General features: G+C 55.6%; 4 protein-coding genes across 4 annotated transcripts; 2 read left to right on the top strand and 2 right to left on the bottom strand.

The window, feature by feature from the left end:
• Positions 1 to 697: 697 nt before the first annotated feature.
• Positions 698 to 2,492, bottom strand: CHGG_09216 (uncharacterized protein; the record flags this gene model as incomplete). The annotated part of the gene is made up of 3 exons (XM_001227142.1): positions 698 to 1,165; positions 1,296 to 2,335; positions 2,393 to 2,492. The coding sequence occupies 3 exons, from the start codon at positions 2,490 to 2,492 to the stop codon at positions 698 to 700; spliced, it is 1,608 nt and encodes a 535-aa protein (XP_001227143.1).
• Positions 2,493 to 3,228: 736 nt separating this feature from the next.
• On the top strand, positions 3,229 to 3,554 carry CHGG_09215 (uncharacterized protein; the record flags this gene model as incomplete). Its single annotated transcript, XM_001227141.1, has 2 exons — positions 3,229 to 3,232; positions 3,421 to 3,554. The coding sequence occupies 2 exons, from the start codon at positions 3,229 to 3,231 to the stop codon at positions 3,552 to 3,554; spliced, it is 138 nt and encodes a 45-aa protein (XP_001227142.1).
• A 6,610-nt stretch (positions 3,555 to 10,164) lies between these two features.
• CHGG_09214 (uncharacterized protein) lies at positions 10,165 to 11,994 on the bottom strand (the record flags this gene model as incomplete). The annotated part of the gene is made up of 5 exons (XM_001227140.1): positions 10,165 to 10,438; positions 10,657 to 10,696; positions 11,377 to 11,474; positions 11,701 to 11,746; positions 11,976 to 11,994. 5 exons carry the CDS (start codon positions 11,992 to 11,994, stop codon positions 10,165 to 10,167), a joined length of 477 nt encoding a protein of 158 aa, XP_001227141.1.
• A 5,244-nt stretch (positions 11,995 to 17,238) lies between these two features.
• CHGG_09213 (uncharacterized protein) lies at positions 17,239 to 17,477 on the top strand (the record flags this gene model as incomplete). Its single annotated transcript, XM_001227139.1, has 2 exons — positions 17,239 to 17,244; positions 17,391 to 17,477. The coding sequence occupies 2 exons, from the start codon at positions 17,239 to 17,241 to the stop codon at positions 17,475 to 17,477; spliced, it is 93 nt and encodes a 30-aa protein (XP_001227140.1).
• Positions 17,478 to 17,757: the final 280 nt, after the last annotated feature.

Raw genomic sequence — 17,757 nt, 5'->3', positions numbered from 1 at the left:
TTCGAAAGCTTAGCAAGCGGCCAGCCATCATGTCACTCAGGGAATATGAAGTGTTTTAGATAACGTTTTGGATTGTTTTGGCTGTCTTTTTGATGACTTTTGAAATTTTTAGTTTTGCGACGGTAACGTCAAAGTAGACAGGCAGCGCATCTTTGGTTGAGACTTTTGAGGGTCTTGATGAACAACTCCACCAACCACTCGCTGTGTAGACCCTTTTTGTTTCCCCTCCACCCGTTTTCACCCCCTCTTTCATGCGGCCCCGCTCCAAACCCGCCATCAAACCGCACAAAATGCGGGAGCATCGAAAAATAAGAGTGCTAACCCCGCGGTTGCCCACGGGTGCCACCCGTGGTAGAATACACACTTCTCTTCTTGGCAGAAGTGTGGGAGAGTGGTAATAAAATGCAGACCATGGTATCATTGTGACCAGAAACGCCGCTGAATGATTAAAGAAAAAAAGCAAAAAAAAAGAAAGATGGTGGGAAAGCAACCCGCGATGAACCCGCCGTCCATATTGTTTGTCTAGGACTCCAACCAAGTGATGGATCTGCTCGTAAACCGTGACGGTTTCATTGAGCCCAAGTAATACACGGCAGAGATGACCGTCTGCCAGAAGTGAGGCTGCTGCCCCCGGGTATCGTATCGTATGTATAAATGAGATAGGCGCATGCGGGTTGGGTGAATGGGCATTAAGTTATTACCAGGCTTGCGCGTAGCCGGCGAAGGGGTTTTGGAAGTATTTGTCCCAGTTGGTCGGGTCGGTGTCCACGTCCTTATCCTTCTTCATGAAGGGCTTCTCCGGGTACTGCTTTAGGTTCGCCACATCGGTCGAAGTGTGTCGGCGCTTGAGGACGGCGTTGGCTGTCTTGGCCTTTTCAGACCGCTCGCGAAGAAGGCTTCTCCGGAGGGAGTCGGTCAGCTCGGTGGAGAGCATGTTTCGTCGGGTAGTGCGCGGTGAGAGGGCTGCGTGGTGCTGCATCCCAGAAGCGTTGACGTTGATGGGTTGCGCGGTAGAGCGAGGAATTTCATTGATGGAGCGCATCGGCGGGGCGCGTGCGGTGCCCCCCCTCTTCATCATCAACGGGGCCTCGTCCGAGTCATTCGGCGAGGCAACCAGAGACGGGCCATTGAGCGTCGCCCTGGTGCGAGGAATGGCCGAGGTCGACTGCGACGCCATGTTTGCTGAGCCTTTGAGTGCGGTCGTTATGCGCAAGCATGAGGGTGATGAGTGACCGCCGGGACGGGAGATTCGCGGACGAATCCACGCGCCTGAAGTGGATCTTGTCCTCGCCCACCGAGCTGCCGGTCTCCTCAGCAGACTCCTCCTCCCAGTCTTCGTCATCGTCGTCAATGGCGCTCTCGTCCAGATAGTCGTCCTCGGTGTCACTAATGGCAGAGGATGTGAAAGTCTGTGTAACGACTTGGTTGTTGAACGAAGCCGTCTTCTTCTGCGAATTGCTCGTGGCGACAGCCCTTTGCAGTTGTAGAGCGGCCTGAGGAGAGTTGTCCCCAGAAGAGCCTCCGAGCTGAAACATCTTGTTTCCGGGGCGGGCAGGAACCTTTCTGGTTTCCAGATCGCGGTCCTTGAAAGAGTCTTCGTCTGATCCCGAGGAGCCGCCCAGCGCAAACTTTGCTTGTTGTTTCTTCGGGAGGATGATCTTGGGTGCCGGGGACTGGGTGGGTTCGGGGATCGCGCATGGAGACGGAATCTTGGATGCCGCCAACGCCATTTGGCTCGCAGGAATGGGAGACGGGGAGAAACCGCGGGTAACAATGGTCCGAGGTTGCGCCTCCTGTTCCGGCTCCGGGGTTTGTTGAGAGGGAACCGGGTCGGTCAAGGCATCCTCTGAGGTCTCGCATGTGGATTCCTGAGCAGTCGATTCTGATTGCTCTAGCTCGAGTGCGCTGCTCTCGCTGGACGGGGAGCGCGGGATGTTAGGGAGAGGGGCATTGAGCGGCTGCTTGGCCTCCATGATAGAGACAACCATCTTTTCGAGCTCATCCGAGGTGATATGACGCTCGCGCCCACGACTCCGGCTGCTAGCGCATGAATCCTGCCTCTGTATCCTCGGCCGTACGATATCGACCGGTGTAGTATCTGTGCTCATATCAACCGCCTCTTCGTCGGCGACGGAGTCAACACTGCCAGAAAGCTGCGGCAGGTCCTCGACCACTGTCTCGCGAGGATATTGGATATCCCGCGGTTGGCTGGTAGCGCACGAAGAGATGAGGAGCTCCTCGCCTTCGCAGCAAAATGTCTCCCTGTTCCAGAGGCGCCAACTCAAATTCTCAAGCCGCCGCCCTTGGGCGACTGAGTCACGACACCTTGCGAAGACTGATCGTTGTAGTCAGTAAACTTAGCTGACAACACAAACATTGCCATTCAACTTACCGGTCCACATGCTGAAGAGATTCGCGGGGTTTGTTGTGTCGACCTTGTGGATCACATTTGCGTCCACCTGGAGGACTGGAGCCTCTAATGACATGGGCATGATGGGTGGTAGTTGCTCGAATGCTCGAGCAGGTTCCGAACTTATATCAGAGAAAATAGTTTAATCTGATTTCACCACTCGAGGTGTAGACGTCGGCCTTCGGATGTTGCTCTCGTCTCGTCGTCTGGGTGGTCAAGAGGTGGATGCTCTCTGCGCCGACAGCGGACCGGATTTAAAGATCGGATCCTTCTATGAGATGGGATGTCGACAACGGTTTTCGGTCTGGGTGCCGAGTTGCTCCGGATCGACTTCGTGGCCGATTCTTGCGGTAAATACTTGGTAGTCGTCGAGGTCGCGTCCGGTTGGATCCTGGTCGTCAAGAGCGTGGCTCTTGAGTCGACTTGTTGAGTGGTCCGTGACGGTGTGTTCCCTGTTCTCGATTGTTATATACGAACTGCGGGCGATCAATTCGCGTGTCGGTATGGTGCAGTGTTGGTGAAGTTCAGAATTGGAAAAGAAGGGAGGTGTGGTGGGGAGCGGATGCGATGTTCATGTATAAGGGAATTGTCGGGGCGCCGACCACTCGGCCAGGGCCAGGTGCGTGGGATGTGGGTTCGATTCGCGGTGAATAAAAGCAATTACCAGGGCAGGTACCCACGACCTCCATCCCCTGGTCGGTCTCAGTTCCCGGTACCAGTACAATCCTTCGCAAGTCCCCGGCGTACCAGCCAGGAGAGCCGAGGGGGAGGGATTGGTGGCAAAGGGTGTGATGGAAACAGGGTCCAGGGGGCAAAGAATGGGTACGTACCGAAGTACCGAAGTACATTCATTCGGCAGGCCATATGGCCGCCCAAGTTCACCAAAGTTCGAGCAACTTCTCGCATCCTCAATCACACGGTCAACGCGTCAAATTAAATCTCTGCAATCATGATAATATCATTGCCAATTCCCAAATCTGTAAGCCAGCTAGTTCTACATTCGAACCCAGGGAAAACGGACAGGAAGTGGAGGGCCATGAAGGAGGACCTGGTGGAGGAACGAAGACGAGCGATCTCCCTCGCACGAACGGACCGAAAACCCTGGCCCAGCCCCGCTACTGAGCCACTATTCTTAACAGGGTAAGCTGTAGCATAATATCGCCCCAATCAGCCTAGCGCGCTCAGAAACGCTAAGCCATGAAAAGAAGTACTTTTTCCTCAGGTCATGTGCATCTCACAAACGGCGTTTCGCTCGGGGCAAAACGCAGCCTCATTCTGAACGGAAGGAATATCCCACTTTTCCGTCGCCAGCCCCAAAAGGGCATGAGTGATTATCTCAAAAAGGCAAGAGCACAGGGTCGCATTTCAGATCCGGGGAGGTTTCCCGAATGACCGGTTCAACCGCGATTATGAGGATATGAGGATGTCTGTATGCAACTGTCGGAATTGAATTCAGCATTGAGCCATGATTCTCTCTCCAAAGATCTCTTTTCTTACTGCTGATGCTTCTGCGGACAACTACCAGGTACTTTCCTTGCTCTCTCCAAGTGTCGCAAGGGGCAAAGGAAACTGGATTTGGGTTCTTTCCTAAACTAGCATAGCTTCCGGACAAGTCAGGAGGCAGCCTTGCCGCCGTCAAAGCAAGTCAGGTGCGCTCAGCTGGAAAGCCCAGGCCGTTTCCCCGCAAATCCTCTCCTCCACTCAATTTGGCCCACGGTTTCCAGGGCTTGACAGCGTGCCTGTTGCTCATCAGTCCGTGATCACGAGCGCGTTTCTCTAATTGCTTGCTCCTGTTGTCGACTGAGGTGGCTGTTTCCGGTCATTTGCCAGGGGAGGCAATGCGCATAGCCCACGACGATGGCTCCCTTCACACCATTGTGCTTATTCCACGATCAGTTGGGCATTCGAACGACCCAATTGCATACCTGCTCAGGTGTTGGAATCTCAATTCGCAACAACAACAGTCGCTTGCTTGGTAGGAGGTCTGTTGCGTATGGGCAGGGGTCATGGCCAGACTCATAGCCGCGGGTGGTGTTGTGCTGACACAGCCGGGATGGCGGGCGCTAAGTGGCTCTTCTTCAGAGCCCAGCAGGCGCCAGTTCTCTGGGCGATGATTTCCTCGCAACCTCGTGATCCCGTTGTCACAGCGCTGTTCGTCTCGATCGCCGCGGCCAACTTCCGGCACGACAGACCTCTTCCCGCGTACTTCAACATTGCCCTACAGTCCCCAGCCGCTTCCCATAGCCACGCCTTGCGATGGCTCCAAAACGACCTTACATGGCTATTGGAATCCATGTTGGGGCTTCAACGCCGTGTCGCAAAAGGGGCGTTTTACCCTCACATGATGCCCTCCGTGGCTGGTGTCGGCCACCCCACGCCGAAGAACCGAAAGCCCCTGTTAAGGCGCAATCTCACCAACGCCGGGTGGCGCTTCCGGTGTCCCAGAGCCCGATATCACTTTGATCCCTGTTCGCGGAAGTGCTCCCGGTGTGAGTTGGTGGTGTGAGAGACGACGCCTCCTGCCGGATTTGGGACGCCTTTCCCTTGTCGGCGCCCGCAACGAAAAGCGGAGACCCCAGTTTTTCCCGTCGCTGTGGTTCATGCGCTGGTTGCGACGCCGTGGCTTTGGGACGATGCGAAATTGCTCCTCTCTTGGCAAACTACAACGCCTCGTCTGGTGAAATGTCGTGACGGCGGAAGCAATCGTGGAAACTTTGTCGTCATCATCCCGGAACTCGGGCACATCCGTTGCTAATTTCTTGCGCGGAAAACGCCCTGTACCCTGACTGGGAAACAGGGCCAGAGGCTGAAATTGTTATGGCTCGATGTGTGTAAGATGCCGTATCAGGCGGTCATCCAACCCTCACCTGGATGGACTCTGGCCTCTTGTCCAATCAGCAAACCGGGAAACTGGGTATGCGAGTCATTTTTGAGAGACCTGATGGGTGAGTTCCCTCCTTGCTTAACTTTCGGTCTAGACAACGACATGGAAACACCTCTGATGAGAGGGCCAGCACAAACTCGGGCATTTCCCCCACCCCACCAGAACCCGATGGCGCACATTGGCCCCCCACGTCCAATAACCCCTACCACATATCAAGATTCAATAACCACCACCCCTTAGTTGCTGCCTCGGTCACAACAACTGGAAGTTTCGGGCATCTAATTTTGGTGCTGAACCCCGAATGTCCGCAAAGCTCAGCACGTGGTTCAACCAGCATCTCATTCGAATTACGACGGCAACCAGTTGGGCAAGTACTGCTCGCCACGTGAGGTCCAAGCAGCCGATCGTCTCCAGTCTGAGAACCATCCCTCGATAGTCCAGCCGGGGGCAATTGAAATTGTCCTGGCATGCCCGTGTCTCCAAAAGTCTAGGACTTTATTCGTATCTTTTCAAATACATACTGGAGGAAGCGAAACAGTAAAAGAAGCAAGTATTGATCCCCAGCAGTCTCCTGCGTCGCAGATCCAAAAGACCGCCCAGGAACCTGTGACTTGTCCTCGGCCGCCGCGTCTGGCTAAACTGAAAAGTGACAACCGCACAACGGGGTACCAATAAAAGGTTTGCGACCGCGGGGAATCGGACAGCCGTCACCTTCAACGCCTCCGCAACCTGGAAGTGACAGTCCCGAAACAAGGCATTTAATAAAAAACAGCACCGACCCGACACCGCGGAGCCAGCCCCATAGGGTCACACGGCGCAGCTGCAGCAACGGACCCCTTTTTTATCATGTGCGAACGGAGAAAGCATGCAGCCTCACTGTCCGTTTCCAAAAAATATTCATTCTCTACGGATGAACAGACACAAATCCCCAAAAGCGAAAGTCGAAACATGCCCGCCAACACTTGAGGGCCGGCCGGACCGTGCAGGCTGGCCCGTCCCGGCTTCTTAGTGTAGAGGCGTCGTCACTGCGCCGCACTCGCTCAGGGGTCAACTCCGTCGAAACGCGTCTCAGAAGAACCAACATCGAAAGCCTGCAACTGATGAGAGTCGGAAGATAAAGTTCGTGCAACCCCCACATTCTTGACCCCCAACCCGAAAGAACCAAAGAAAGTCCCGATGTTTGGCTTGTGCCAATGCGGCTTCCCTCAGGACAGGGGTTGGGAGATGCAGCCGTTCGTTACGCAACCTCCCACCACGCTTTTCTGCCACAGCTTTGCACTGCATTTGCATACATACGAAGTACGAAGTACACTTGGTGACTTGGATGTAAGCAACTACTTGCCTATGTACCTATGTGCTGCGTTTATGAGGATCTGGCCAAGCAAGCCGCCGTGCGACCTCAAGGCCGGCCGTCTGGCCAACTGGACACCGCGACCGACCCAAGCCTCGAAGGCGAGTACAGTACATCCTCCCAAGGGTCCAAACGAACAACCAGTCAGTGCGGCCGCGGTTTGACACGCAGCACGCACAGATACCCGGCCAGCCAGCCTCATCCGCGCCAGGTGCTCTGAGTACATATCTCCATACACAGAGTCTCCGATTTCTGTGCAACGTTCGTATCGTTCCCCATCAAATTGGACCTGATGCTCGTCGGGTATCGGCGTCGGGATCTGCTTTGCGGATGCGTCTCGTCTGTCTGCTGACGGGCGGTGGATGTTTGACACCGCTCATAACCTGAGCATAGCCGACCGGAGTTTACGTGCGAATCACAAACCCGGAGTTGCTTTCCGTGTTGGATTTACCTGGGCTGAACCCCCTGAGCTCCTCAGTGCATGCGTTCACAACATCAATGGCGATGCAAGTGCGCCAGCCGATATTGAAGACAACAAGCATCGCGTATCGAGATGTGGAATCCAAGATAAGCGAGTTTACACCCCCACCCGGGAACGGTGGGGATGGGAGGTTTTGGTCAAGTCTCACCGACAAGAAAACGGAGGGCAAACCGGAGATGACCTACAAACCGTACTTGGTAGGTTGGTCATGCTTCAAAACAAATACCCAAAGTACAAACGCGCATGCACATACCCAAGCAAGTGGGCAACAAATTAAGCCAGACCGCAAAACATCCTCACCACCATCAACCACCACGAAAGAGGGCAGTTTGTGCCAGTCTTTTCTCGCAATTCTTTCAAAAACGAGTCTATTCAATTCCCTGACATCTTTGCCTCTGATTCCAACGCATTCCTTAAGCGGATAGGGGTTGTTGAATTGCAGTGATATGGTGGTGTCTGGTGGTGGGACAGTTTTGCGGTCTGGCTTAATTTATCGCCCACTTGCCAAGGTAAATTCAGCCAACACAGAGGTCTTTTCCCGTTCGCAGCCCGAAACGGATCCTTTTCGTGTAGATTTCCGCCACAATTTCACGAAAGGTCGGCGAAAGTCGGCCAGGCCAAGGGCGAGCAGGTGTGCGCAAGCGCCAATCACCGTCATTCGAATTCACAGCGTCACACATTTCAGATAGTGTAGTTACTGTGTCATAAGGTGAAGGGAACACATGCCATGATGCCCCTTCATCACGGGCCGGCAACCTGACGAAGGAACGCCGAACGCTTTCCCCGATGCAGGTCGACCCCGATCCACACCCCTGGACGTTACATCCTTGCAAACGTCTCGGGCGCCAAGCCAGGCACTTCAACGTCTTTGGTGACCGATGACGCCGCACGCGCGAACCGAGCCGCGGCGCCGGTCGTTGGCACGGGTCAGCACCTCACTCCCCCTGCCTCAACGACGTTACATACCCACAGAAGAGAAAGGCGAGGCCTTCACCTCGGGTTTGAAGACCAGAGGCGAGACTCGGAGGCCTTGGACTGGACCGTTCTCGCCGTTACTCCGTCCATCTGGTCGGAACCTCGAACATCCTCCCGACTCGTGTCTCGGGGACTTTGCAATGGCATCGTCGCATCTGAAGAATACTCCATGCAACGGCGTTCTTCCAACCCATGGATCCCATGAGAATTTTTTATGAAAAAGACCCGGGCTTAAATCGACCCTCCCCGCAGTTCCGTCCCGACGGTTATTCACAGGCCCCCGGCCTCGCATCGCATCGCAGCTGTCAAAAAAGGATGACGAAATTTATCCGGCACGTGTGGAGAGAAAAATTGCCCGTGATTTTATCTTGGCTCGTCCGAAGGAGGATTCTCGGCGGTTTCCAGAACATTGCGGAGCCCTGGACCCCGTCGACCCGGCGTAATTATTTCCCTCGGTCCATCATCTTCCTTGCTGCGCATCGGCGACGGCCCGACTCCCTAGTGGAACGTGTCTCCATTGTGACGACACCGGTTGGGTTTTTTGACGACTTCGAGCGCAATGGAGAATGGAGTTTGGGAATTGCCAGCTTGGCGGAAATGGCATCCATTTCCAGCCCTCTGTCCAGCTGCCCAACAAGTTCGTGCCTGATTCCCCTCCACTCGAAAACAGATTTCGTGTGGTGGGTCCCGTTGCCAGGTCGAAGTCAACCCCACATCCACGTGCGTTTTGGATGGGGAGGGATACTTGAGATGAGATGTGGCTCGTGCAGCGGGACGGCATTTTTTTTCCTAAGGTGACGGATGTGGCGCCGAGTTTGAGGCGAAAACAAATCAACTCACTCCAATTGGGAACGCTGCGTCTGCGGCTAGGCCAGCTGTCCGTCATTCCGGCCCTACGAAGACTGATCGACTTTGCATGTCGATTACTGTGCTTGTATGGATGGAGATGGATTGAGTTGTAATCCGCCTTTCTCCTTCAACCCAGCTTGAAAGAAGAAGAGGCATCTGCCGAAACCGTTTCCCTTGTCATGGCTGCGGTCGATTCGGCTCCATCATGGTCCATCAACCATGTCCTCACGGTCGGCAAGGGCTTCTCCGACAAGGAATTCCTTCTTTGCCCGTGATGCCGTCCCCGCCTCACCGCTGGTTCACCGTCTGCCGTCTCCGCTTTATTGCATCGCCGCGTCCCAGGGACTGGGGCATCACATCCAATCGAGAGACATCGACCAAACAAGTCGAGAAAAATTTGTTTCTTTTTTACCGCTTTTTTTCCCTTTCAAAGACCCAAAGAACACCACATTATGAACTCTCGTTGAGTGGTTCCCTCGCAAACTTCCCCCAGCTAGTCTGAGCCGAGTCCCGAGGTCACTGCCCGGCATCCGATCCCCATGGCGAAGAGGCATTTAACGAGCGGAGGCCCCTGCCCCGCCTCGGCCCCCGGGGAATCCCGGGCAATGCCGGCTCTGCACATGGTCGTGACTGGGAAGAGGGGAGCTGCTGTCAGTTGACAAGTCCATCTGATGAAGAAACAACCGAGTTTGGGGCAAAGGCGCGTTTTGTGACGTGTTGTTCGTCTTGCCCTCGCGGCAAACCCCTTCTTTGGCCTAGCTGGCCGGGGTTAACCCCGTGTAGGAGCGGCGAAAGAAGTTACCAAGAGGAAGAACACTGACAGTTACCAAGAGGAAGAACACTGACAACTGACTCGGGAAACCCACACCGGTAAACGACAGGACAACAAATTGCGTGACTAGGGATTAAACCAACACCCCTTCTTTTCCGATTTAATATTTTATCTTGTCATTTATCTTATTTTTTCTTGCCAAATGCCGTAGGTCAAGCCGACTTTCCAGGGTCTCTGTGGAGTGTATCAACCCGCCTCGAGGGTGAGTGGCACACACCAGGGAGCGACCGTTCCCAGGAGGAAACAGATCTCTAAGACTTGGCATCCGGGGTCATCGCAACCGTGGCATTGCCACGGACTGTTTGTCCAAGTACAGAGTACGCTGGCTGCATTGTCAGAGCACACAATGGGACGCTGACGGGTCGCCCGTAAACTGTTCCGCTCATTGTTCGCCCGGCTGCCGATCGACCGTTTCGAATTGAGCTGCCGGAGGTGACTGAGAGAAGCGGTTGGGAGCCCTCAGCTCCGCCTGCCCAGCCGCAACCCGCATAAGCGGACCGGCAATGCGGCGCCGTTGCGACCGTTTCTTTCTGGCCAGCAGGTTCGTTCGGTACTTGTCTACATTAGCCGATGTAGACGAAGGGGTCACAAGGCTATCGAAGTTCTTCTTCAGCCCTGTGCGGTTAATGTGCTTAAAATACTTCTTTTGATATGAACTGTCCAACAAACCACGTCAAGAGACAGTATGGTTGACGAACCTCAGCGTCCCGTCCATGTCTCACCGCTTCATTCGTCTAGACTAGGCCTGAGACACGCGGGATACGGGATGGATGGCTTGACTTCCCGAGAAAAGTCGACCAAGACACTGTCGAGTGAAATGGACCTGATGATCTTCGCTCGGTGGGCGGGAAGGTAGGGTCACAGCAACACCCACCCACTGTCGCGCGTCGTTTCAGGGTCCGGAGTGGTGAAGCCTAGTAGAAAGTGTGTGTGTCTGTTGAGACACTAGACCCTGGATCGGCCGCTCCAGCGACTGCCGCGTGTAAGGTGCGTTGTTCGGGGTGTGGTCAGTCGGGCGACAGCTGGCCAGATGCCAGTGTCGTGACCTTGGAACGGGATCACCAGTTTTTTTGCTCTCGCAAAGTATCTCCCACACAATTGCCCATCCATTTCCCCAGATTCTCGGCTGCAGATCACGTTCGGGTCGGAAATGCAGCGGGCGGGCGGACGGGGCAAAATGGAGTCAGTCGATTGCCTTAACTGCCCGTTCTTTGCCGCTTGCCGCGCCACTCAGGAATCAGTCATGTGTACCCTCTTTTGCCCCGACTTGATGTTCGGGCGGAGCAACAGCACCCTTTTTTCTTTTCGCATCCCGCTCAACTTCGAGGCTCTCCCACCGGCCCGGCCAGTCAGTGCCTGATGAGGAAGCTACATAACGAAAGCCCGAGACGGGATCGCAAGCGAGGTCGCCGCCGCCGTGGTGCCACCGAGGCGGCGCTCGTCAAGTGACTTGTGTTTTTTTTTGTTGGCCCGCTCGCCCAGCCTGGCCTTCTGTCCTGTCGCACGGGTCGGACCCCGCTCGGCCGTTGCTGATGATGGATGGGTAATGCGGCAAATGTGTTGTCGCTCACTGCCCTCGTTAACTCACACGCACCTTGTGTGGTCTGGGTGTCTGGGTCAGCAGCGGCGGGCAAGTTTGTTGCGTTCCCCGGATGACACCCGCTGACGAGCCACCACTGGATACCTATGTTGCTGGATGGAGTTGGAATTTTCCTGTGACGCAACTCCACGCCGAAGAATAGTAATGGCAATCAGGACCGAGCAAGCGAGCGACGCAGGGTCTCGGGAACGACTCCAGACAATCCCGCAGAGTGGAAATTGGGGGGACACTTTGAAATCCCACGTGGCTGATAATTGCGCCGGAATTGCGGGACTTTAGAGCATCGCTTCGGCGACGAGCAGCGGGAATGGCACGTACTCCAACCCGGCCCGGCAGTCCACCTCTCTGACCAGGGCAGCGTTACCTATGTAGAACCGAATACATACTGCTCGCTGGCAAGGCGAGCCGGAGTCGAGATTGCGGTTTCACCGTCCGGGTCGCCATGTGCGAAGTACCGTGGACATGGCTCGAAGTAACCAACATTTAGGTATCTCGACTTTCGGAACAAGGTTTAAGTCGGTGTTTTCAGGCTGATTTCTCAAATCTGGGGAAGCTGGGGAAATTTCCAGGCTCCTGGGCTGGAAGGTCCACACCTGTCCCATGGGCCATCATCGTAGCTTTTCAGTGGCTATTGGTGGGGCTCTCTCCACACAAACCAAACAATGGACGTCAACCTTCAAACCTTCAAGTTCTCTTCATCCAACCCGGAACTCAACATCAATGGTTCTAAATCCAACAACCACGGAATTCATTTAATCTGGGCCAGGGCAATTGCAGCCGACGGAAGCAGCCCAGATCTGTGTAAGGCGACAACGCGGATCGGTCAGAACCCGATTCGGCCGAGTACGAAGCAAGCAGAGACAAGGCAAGCTGCATCCGATCGATTGTCCTCCCTTCCGGGATTCTTCAAGACACGATGCTGCACGCGGTAAAGGGCGACGATCTAGAGAGATCTTTAATCAATTTTTGTCTGAATTATCGGCTTTTTTACTAAATTCATTTATTTTATCTATTACATCTAGTTATTGTTTTCTCCTTGTTTCCAGTTCTTGTCTCGCGGTCATGCCCACAACCCCCGAGGACAACAACGACGAAGCAGATATCCCATGTGCGACGGACCACCACTTCATCAATCCTTCAAACCAGACCGATGTGGCTCTGACACGCGAGCTGCGGCCATACATTTGCACCCGAACCACACCGCTGACTTGTCGACTTTGTCCCGGCAGTTGGCACCTCACGGCACAGCTACTCGGTGTCGAATCGGATTGCTTGGCTATTGGCTAGGTAGGTACGTATGGTCATCAGAGCTTTGATGATATTGTCTCAGCCCGTCTTCTATGGTAGTACATGGTGGCCTGCTTCTACGGTACCCGGGCCATTCAGGATGGTTTGGCGACCCTGAACCGAACCAACAATAGATGCTCGAGTTATACGGCCTCCGTTGCCATCTGACCTTCCTCGCCCTCATCCCCTCAATCGGAGTCCGACAACGCTGTCGTGCAACCATCCTGAACCCAGCGCCGCGGATTAACGAGGGGATTGGTATTGTGGGCTGTTTCCCACGAACCGATACCCCCGCTGTGTCACCCTCCGCTCACGCAACGCGGCGTCAAGAGCTGCCGTCAATCTCACGTCTCCTGATGACCCCCTTCACCTAAGCCAAGTGACGATGTTGTACGACCCCAGTGGAAATTTCGCCGATGCCGCGAGCAAGCAAATGAGATCCGAAGGCGTGCAGCTGCGCTAGCAACAGCTCCAAGAGTCGTGCAGCACTATTGATTCAAAACCCGGCACGAGTCTCAAGGCGCAACGCGGGCTGAGGGACAATACCAACCCACAACCGAGTCAGTGGAACAAGTTTCCCGTTCCCCATGGTCACCACGCGGCTGGCCGGGTTTCGCGTTCGGGCCCGGGTTATTCTCGACTCCTGACGTTCAAGAGAAGGAAAGGGGCATGATCTGGGTCATTTAATGATACACTTGGTCTTGACGCCGTAAGACCGCCACATCTGGCGTTTGGACAGCATACCGTCAGCATCACATTCCATCATCTCACTTAAGCCCCCTTTTCACCACTCTGTTTCCAATGCCCTCGCTCAGCGACATTGGGTATGTCGTCACCGGCCTCTCCGGTCGTTCAAGTCTAGAGACACGGCGTGGCCTTCTTCGTTCTGTACACGCACGGGAGGTTTGCACGGCATATATTGCTGACCTCAGAACTTAGTTGCGCCACATTCGTTGACTCCCAGGTTCATATCTCACCACTTCCCCGGGGAAGCACCCGGCGCTACGACACTCCCGCCTCGGACCGTTCCACTACCCCGGCCTCATGATCAATGAGTTTCCCCGTGGTCAGACGAACGAGCTCAACCGTCAGCCACAGGGTCGCACAACACAAAATTGAACAACCCAATGGGAACATGTCCCGGCGTGCAGGTGAGCCGTTCGGTGAAGCTTTGCCGCCGCTTTGCCTACGGAAAAACGTCCAATCAGACCAGGCAGTTTTCGACCAAAGCCTTGGGGGCCGGCTGTTTCTGGAACGAGGGAGGATTGGGGTTGCCAAATCAAGCCTTACGCGGCCCAAGTGGGTTGTCAAGTGCCGGCAGAGTTTTGCCTTGTGCGTGCGAATCGGGCAAAGATATTTTGCCGGTGGTTTTTTTTTTTGTGGACCCGAGAGGACATTTTTTTTGTTTTTTAGTCTCTTAGATTTTAACAGACCCCGCTTGAGAGACGACGGTTTTACCTCTATCCCGAGGTTTCCACTGAAGCATTTCGGGCGGCGAGACTGGGCTCTTACCCCGTCAAAGGGCGAATGGCGGCGGAGATAGATCGGTGATTTGAAAGATAGAGTCCTTTCGTCAAATTCTTGGACCCGCTCTTTTCATTCCCGTCCCCTCATATCCTAAATGCCCCGACTCGGTCCCGGTGGGCTCTGGATGTTTCCCAGACACAGCCCCGTCCCTGGACGAAAGGATGAACTGTGAGGCTTGCCACCCCCATCACCGCCTAGGCTAAATCGCCCGGTTAATCTCTTCTGGGCGCGATTGCTCGAGGGCCCAGCTGATGGGCTGAGAGCCTGGGAGAATGTTCCCTCAGCCTAACCCTAGTTCCCCATTTAGCCGCAGACGCGTGAAAGGAGCCGCCTTGTTGAATGGAGCGGATGGCTGATGACGCCCAGACCCTTCTGACGCCGGCACAGCAGTTGAAATGGCCCGGACACCTCGCGCTTGGACCGCATCGCATCGCGCTCGCGGTTGGCACCAGTGCAGGAGCCCAGCGCGCTCCGTTGGTGGGTTTTCCCATGAAGTCGAATCTCCACCGGCGGTACAGAGCGACGCGAGATCCGGCGAGGATGGGCTAACATCTTTCGCGTTTATTTGGCGCGGATCCAGTTCTCAGGGCATCTTCGCTGATGACGGTGATGCCCGGGTCTCCGTCCGGGGATGTGATTCGAAGACGGAATCAGACTGCCCAGCCAAAGACGGACCTTGTTCCGTTTCAACAAGTGGAAGTCAGCAGGGAGGTCACCTCAATCTGTCCGTTCCAAACCCTAGCCACTGAACTCACAAACCACTGTTGGCGACATCGGCGCGAGTCCCTCGTCTTGCTCTTGCTTTTTTCCCCCTGGGCGCGAAACAACACCGCTCAGTGCATTGATCACAGCCCGGTCCTCGGCTGCGCAGCCCTTGATCGCTGGTCAAGTGAGCACCAGCTGACTCTCCAGCCGCGTTCCAACCCCTGGACGCGGGGTGATGAGGCGGGGAAGCAAGGGTTCCAAGGGGTTGAGCCTGGTTGGTGGAACCACTACCTGCGCTTGAGGTCCGCCCAAGACTCGGCCTGTCCCGTGGTTCACTGCGCGAAGCACCACTGGTCCGCGATGAACCCAATCACAGCGCGTCATCGCCCACATCCCTCTCCGAATACGCTTTGTCCCTCACCCCACGCCGTAGCCATGCCGCACAGCACCCCGCGACGACGATGAGGTGATCACGAACCCTTGCTGATGACCGGAAAGCATTGACAACCATGGAGGGCAGCAAGGTCGGTTCGGCAAGCGAAGCGAAGTTCCGGACCAGAACGGCAGGGACCTTCACCCGCTTTGACGACTCTTCGAGCCTTGAGTGATGTCCGAAAACAGATGTCCCCACATCATTTTGAGAGTTGGCGTTCTGACCACGAAGGTCGCTTGACAAGTCACCAGTACGGTGGCCTGGCGTTCCTTAACAGTGAGGTCTCGGTTTCCTCGAGGAAATGGAATGATAAGTTTAGGTCGTTGTGCGCAATTTAGTCGAGGTTCGAGAACAGTCTCGCCGGCCCCAATGCATCAGACGACTCCTCTGCTCTTGTCGAAAACTCGTCGTCCCAGGATCAGTAACTATCCACATCTACGAGGCTTTTCAACATGGGGTATGTCCTCTCGGGTCCACGAACTGCTTCACCACAGACGGCGAGCAGGGTCCTTAGAAACGGAGCCTATCCAGGGCAGCCAGGCATGGTCAGCGAACATGGCGAACATACTGAATCCCGAACTCGGCATCTCCAACCCCTTCTCAGCAACCACGCTGATGGGAAGTCGACAACCCCGCAACCTTCCTCTTGCTCTCTAGCCCCGGCGTAGCCGGAAGTATCTCACATTCGAACCGAAACCCCGCTCGGCCACTTCAAGCCTCCCTCCGCGGACGCCCGCGGGTCACATAGCGTCCGAATCCGCGAGCGATCGGAGGGTTCTCTTCGCGCTGTGGCTGCTACTGGCCGGCATTGCAGAGGTCTGTTGCCGAGGACCTATGGGAAGGTAGGGAGATACGCCGAAGGAGCCATAGTTGGCGGTCAACAGCCTCAGAGCCTACGGGCTGTGGATGAGCTGCGAGAGTTTGGATGTTGGTGTTGCGGGGGTGAGTGGGGTGCTTCGATTTCTCGGCGCGCGTTGTTACACAGAACCGCCCCGCGCAACCGAACCCCCACCACCAGATCAAGCCGCCGCGGGCGTGGGCGGTATGTGTTCGTGACTTGTTCCCATTGTGTGGGCGCCTGGCCGGCTGAAGGGTCTCCACGAGGACGACTTGAGGTGACCCAGTCGTGTTGGTAAATCGTGAAACATTTGGGGAAACGAATCAGTGCGCCTCACGCCGTTTGGGCCATGTGGAATCACACCGTTACCGCCCGCACAGCACCACTGCGGGCGGGGGCCAGTCGAGGCACAGGCACAAGCGCCGGCGATGACGGCGCCCTCCGTTTCCACCCCCCATTCCCCAACTGAAAGTTTGCGCTCTCCCTTAACGTGACCTCCCAAAGCCAGCAAAGCTCAACAAGAGAAATACACACGCCTCATCTCCCTGCACTGCCCTGTCCTGCGCTGCAAACGCACAGTAATCAACCGGCCGGCCGGCCGGCACTTGACCGCACTGCCGACCGCCCCCCTCGCATCCTCACCAACCACAGGCCGCCGCCAAAACAATAAGGTTTCAGACCCCAGGGGGGTGTCGTTACCCTGCACCTGCGCGTGGGTGCCGTATTAATCTATTCCATCTCTGCCAGTTGGCCAGGCCCCGTTGCGACTCAGCGCGGCCCAGGTCGCCACCCCCTCAACAACAACAACCCCCTCAGACACCTCCCCCCCACCACCCCGACCGGTCAATCGGGCCAGTCGGGTCGCCCTACCGTCTGGGCGACACTACACTACGCTACACTAGTTAATGACTGTTACCTCTGTTAGGGCTGCGGTCATGGGAGGGGGGGCGGCAGAGACAGGCCGGGGGGGGGTTGCGCTGGGGGAGGTCGCTCAATTCGCTGTCTTTAACTCAGTGCATGGGTCTTTGAGGTTCTCCACCCCCTCGGGTGTTGTAGTGTAGTGCACATGGTGGTATGTAGGCTGGTAGGGAGGGAGGTATGTATGTCTCATGGGTTTAGGCGAGGAGGGCAGGAGGAATACCGCATGCAGAAAGGCAGAAAGAACCCTGCGGCGGCGGCTGGGAAACCTTGTTGCTGAGAATGGGATGTTGTATGTAGCATTGTGTGAGACGGCCGCCGGCCGATGCGCTGGCTGTGGTGGACGGCGGGAGGTGGCGCGGCCGCGATCACGAGGTGCCCATCTGAAACAGGGTGAGATTTGTTTGTGGTTGGATGGGCGGCGCGCACCACCTGGATGGGCGAGGTTGACTTTTATGGCTTGGCTTCGCCGTTTGAAGGCATCGTGAGCGTGATGAAAGGAGTCTGGTGGCTTGATGGATGGTTCATGTTGTCTGTGAACTTTTCGTGTTGTCTTGCTTGGAGCGTCTTGCTGGGTTTGGGCGCAAAGCCCTCGTGCTTGTGTTGTATATTGAGAGTCAGCGGTCAAACTACTTGAGGCGGTGGTGAGGCACAGAAACATGCCACG

This window comes from Chaetomium globosum, genomic scaffold (genome assembly GCF_000143365.1).
Source record: "Chaetomium globosum CBS 148.51 scaffold_6 genomic scaffold, whole genome shotgun sequence".
Lineage (NCBI taxonomy): Eukaryota > Fungi > Ascomycota > Sordariomycetes > Sordariales > Chaetomiaceae > Chaetomium > Chaetomium globosum.
The sequence above is the reverse complement of the archived record's forward strand: the minus strand, read 5'-3'. Positions and strand labels throughout refer to the sequence as shown.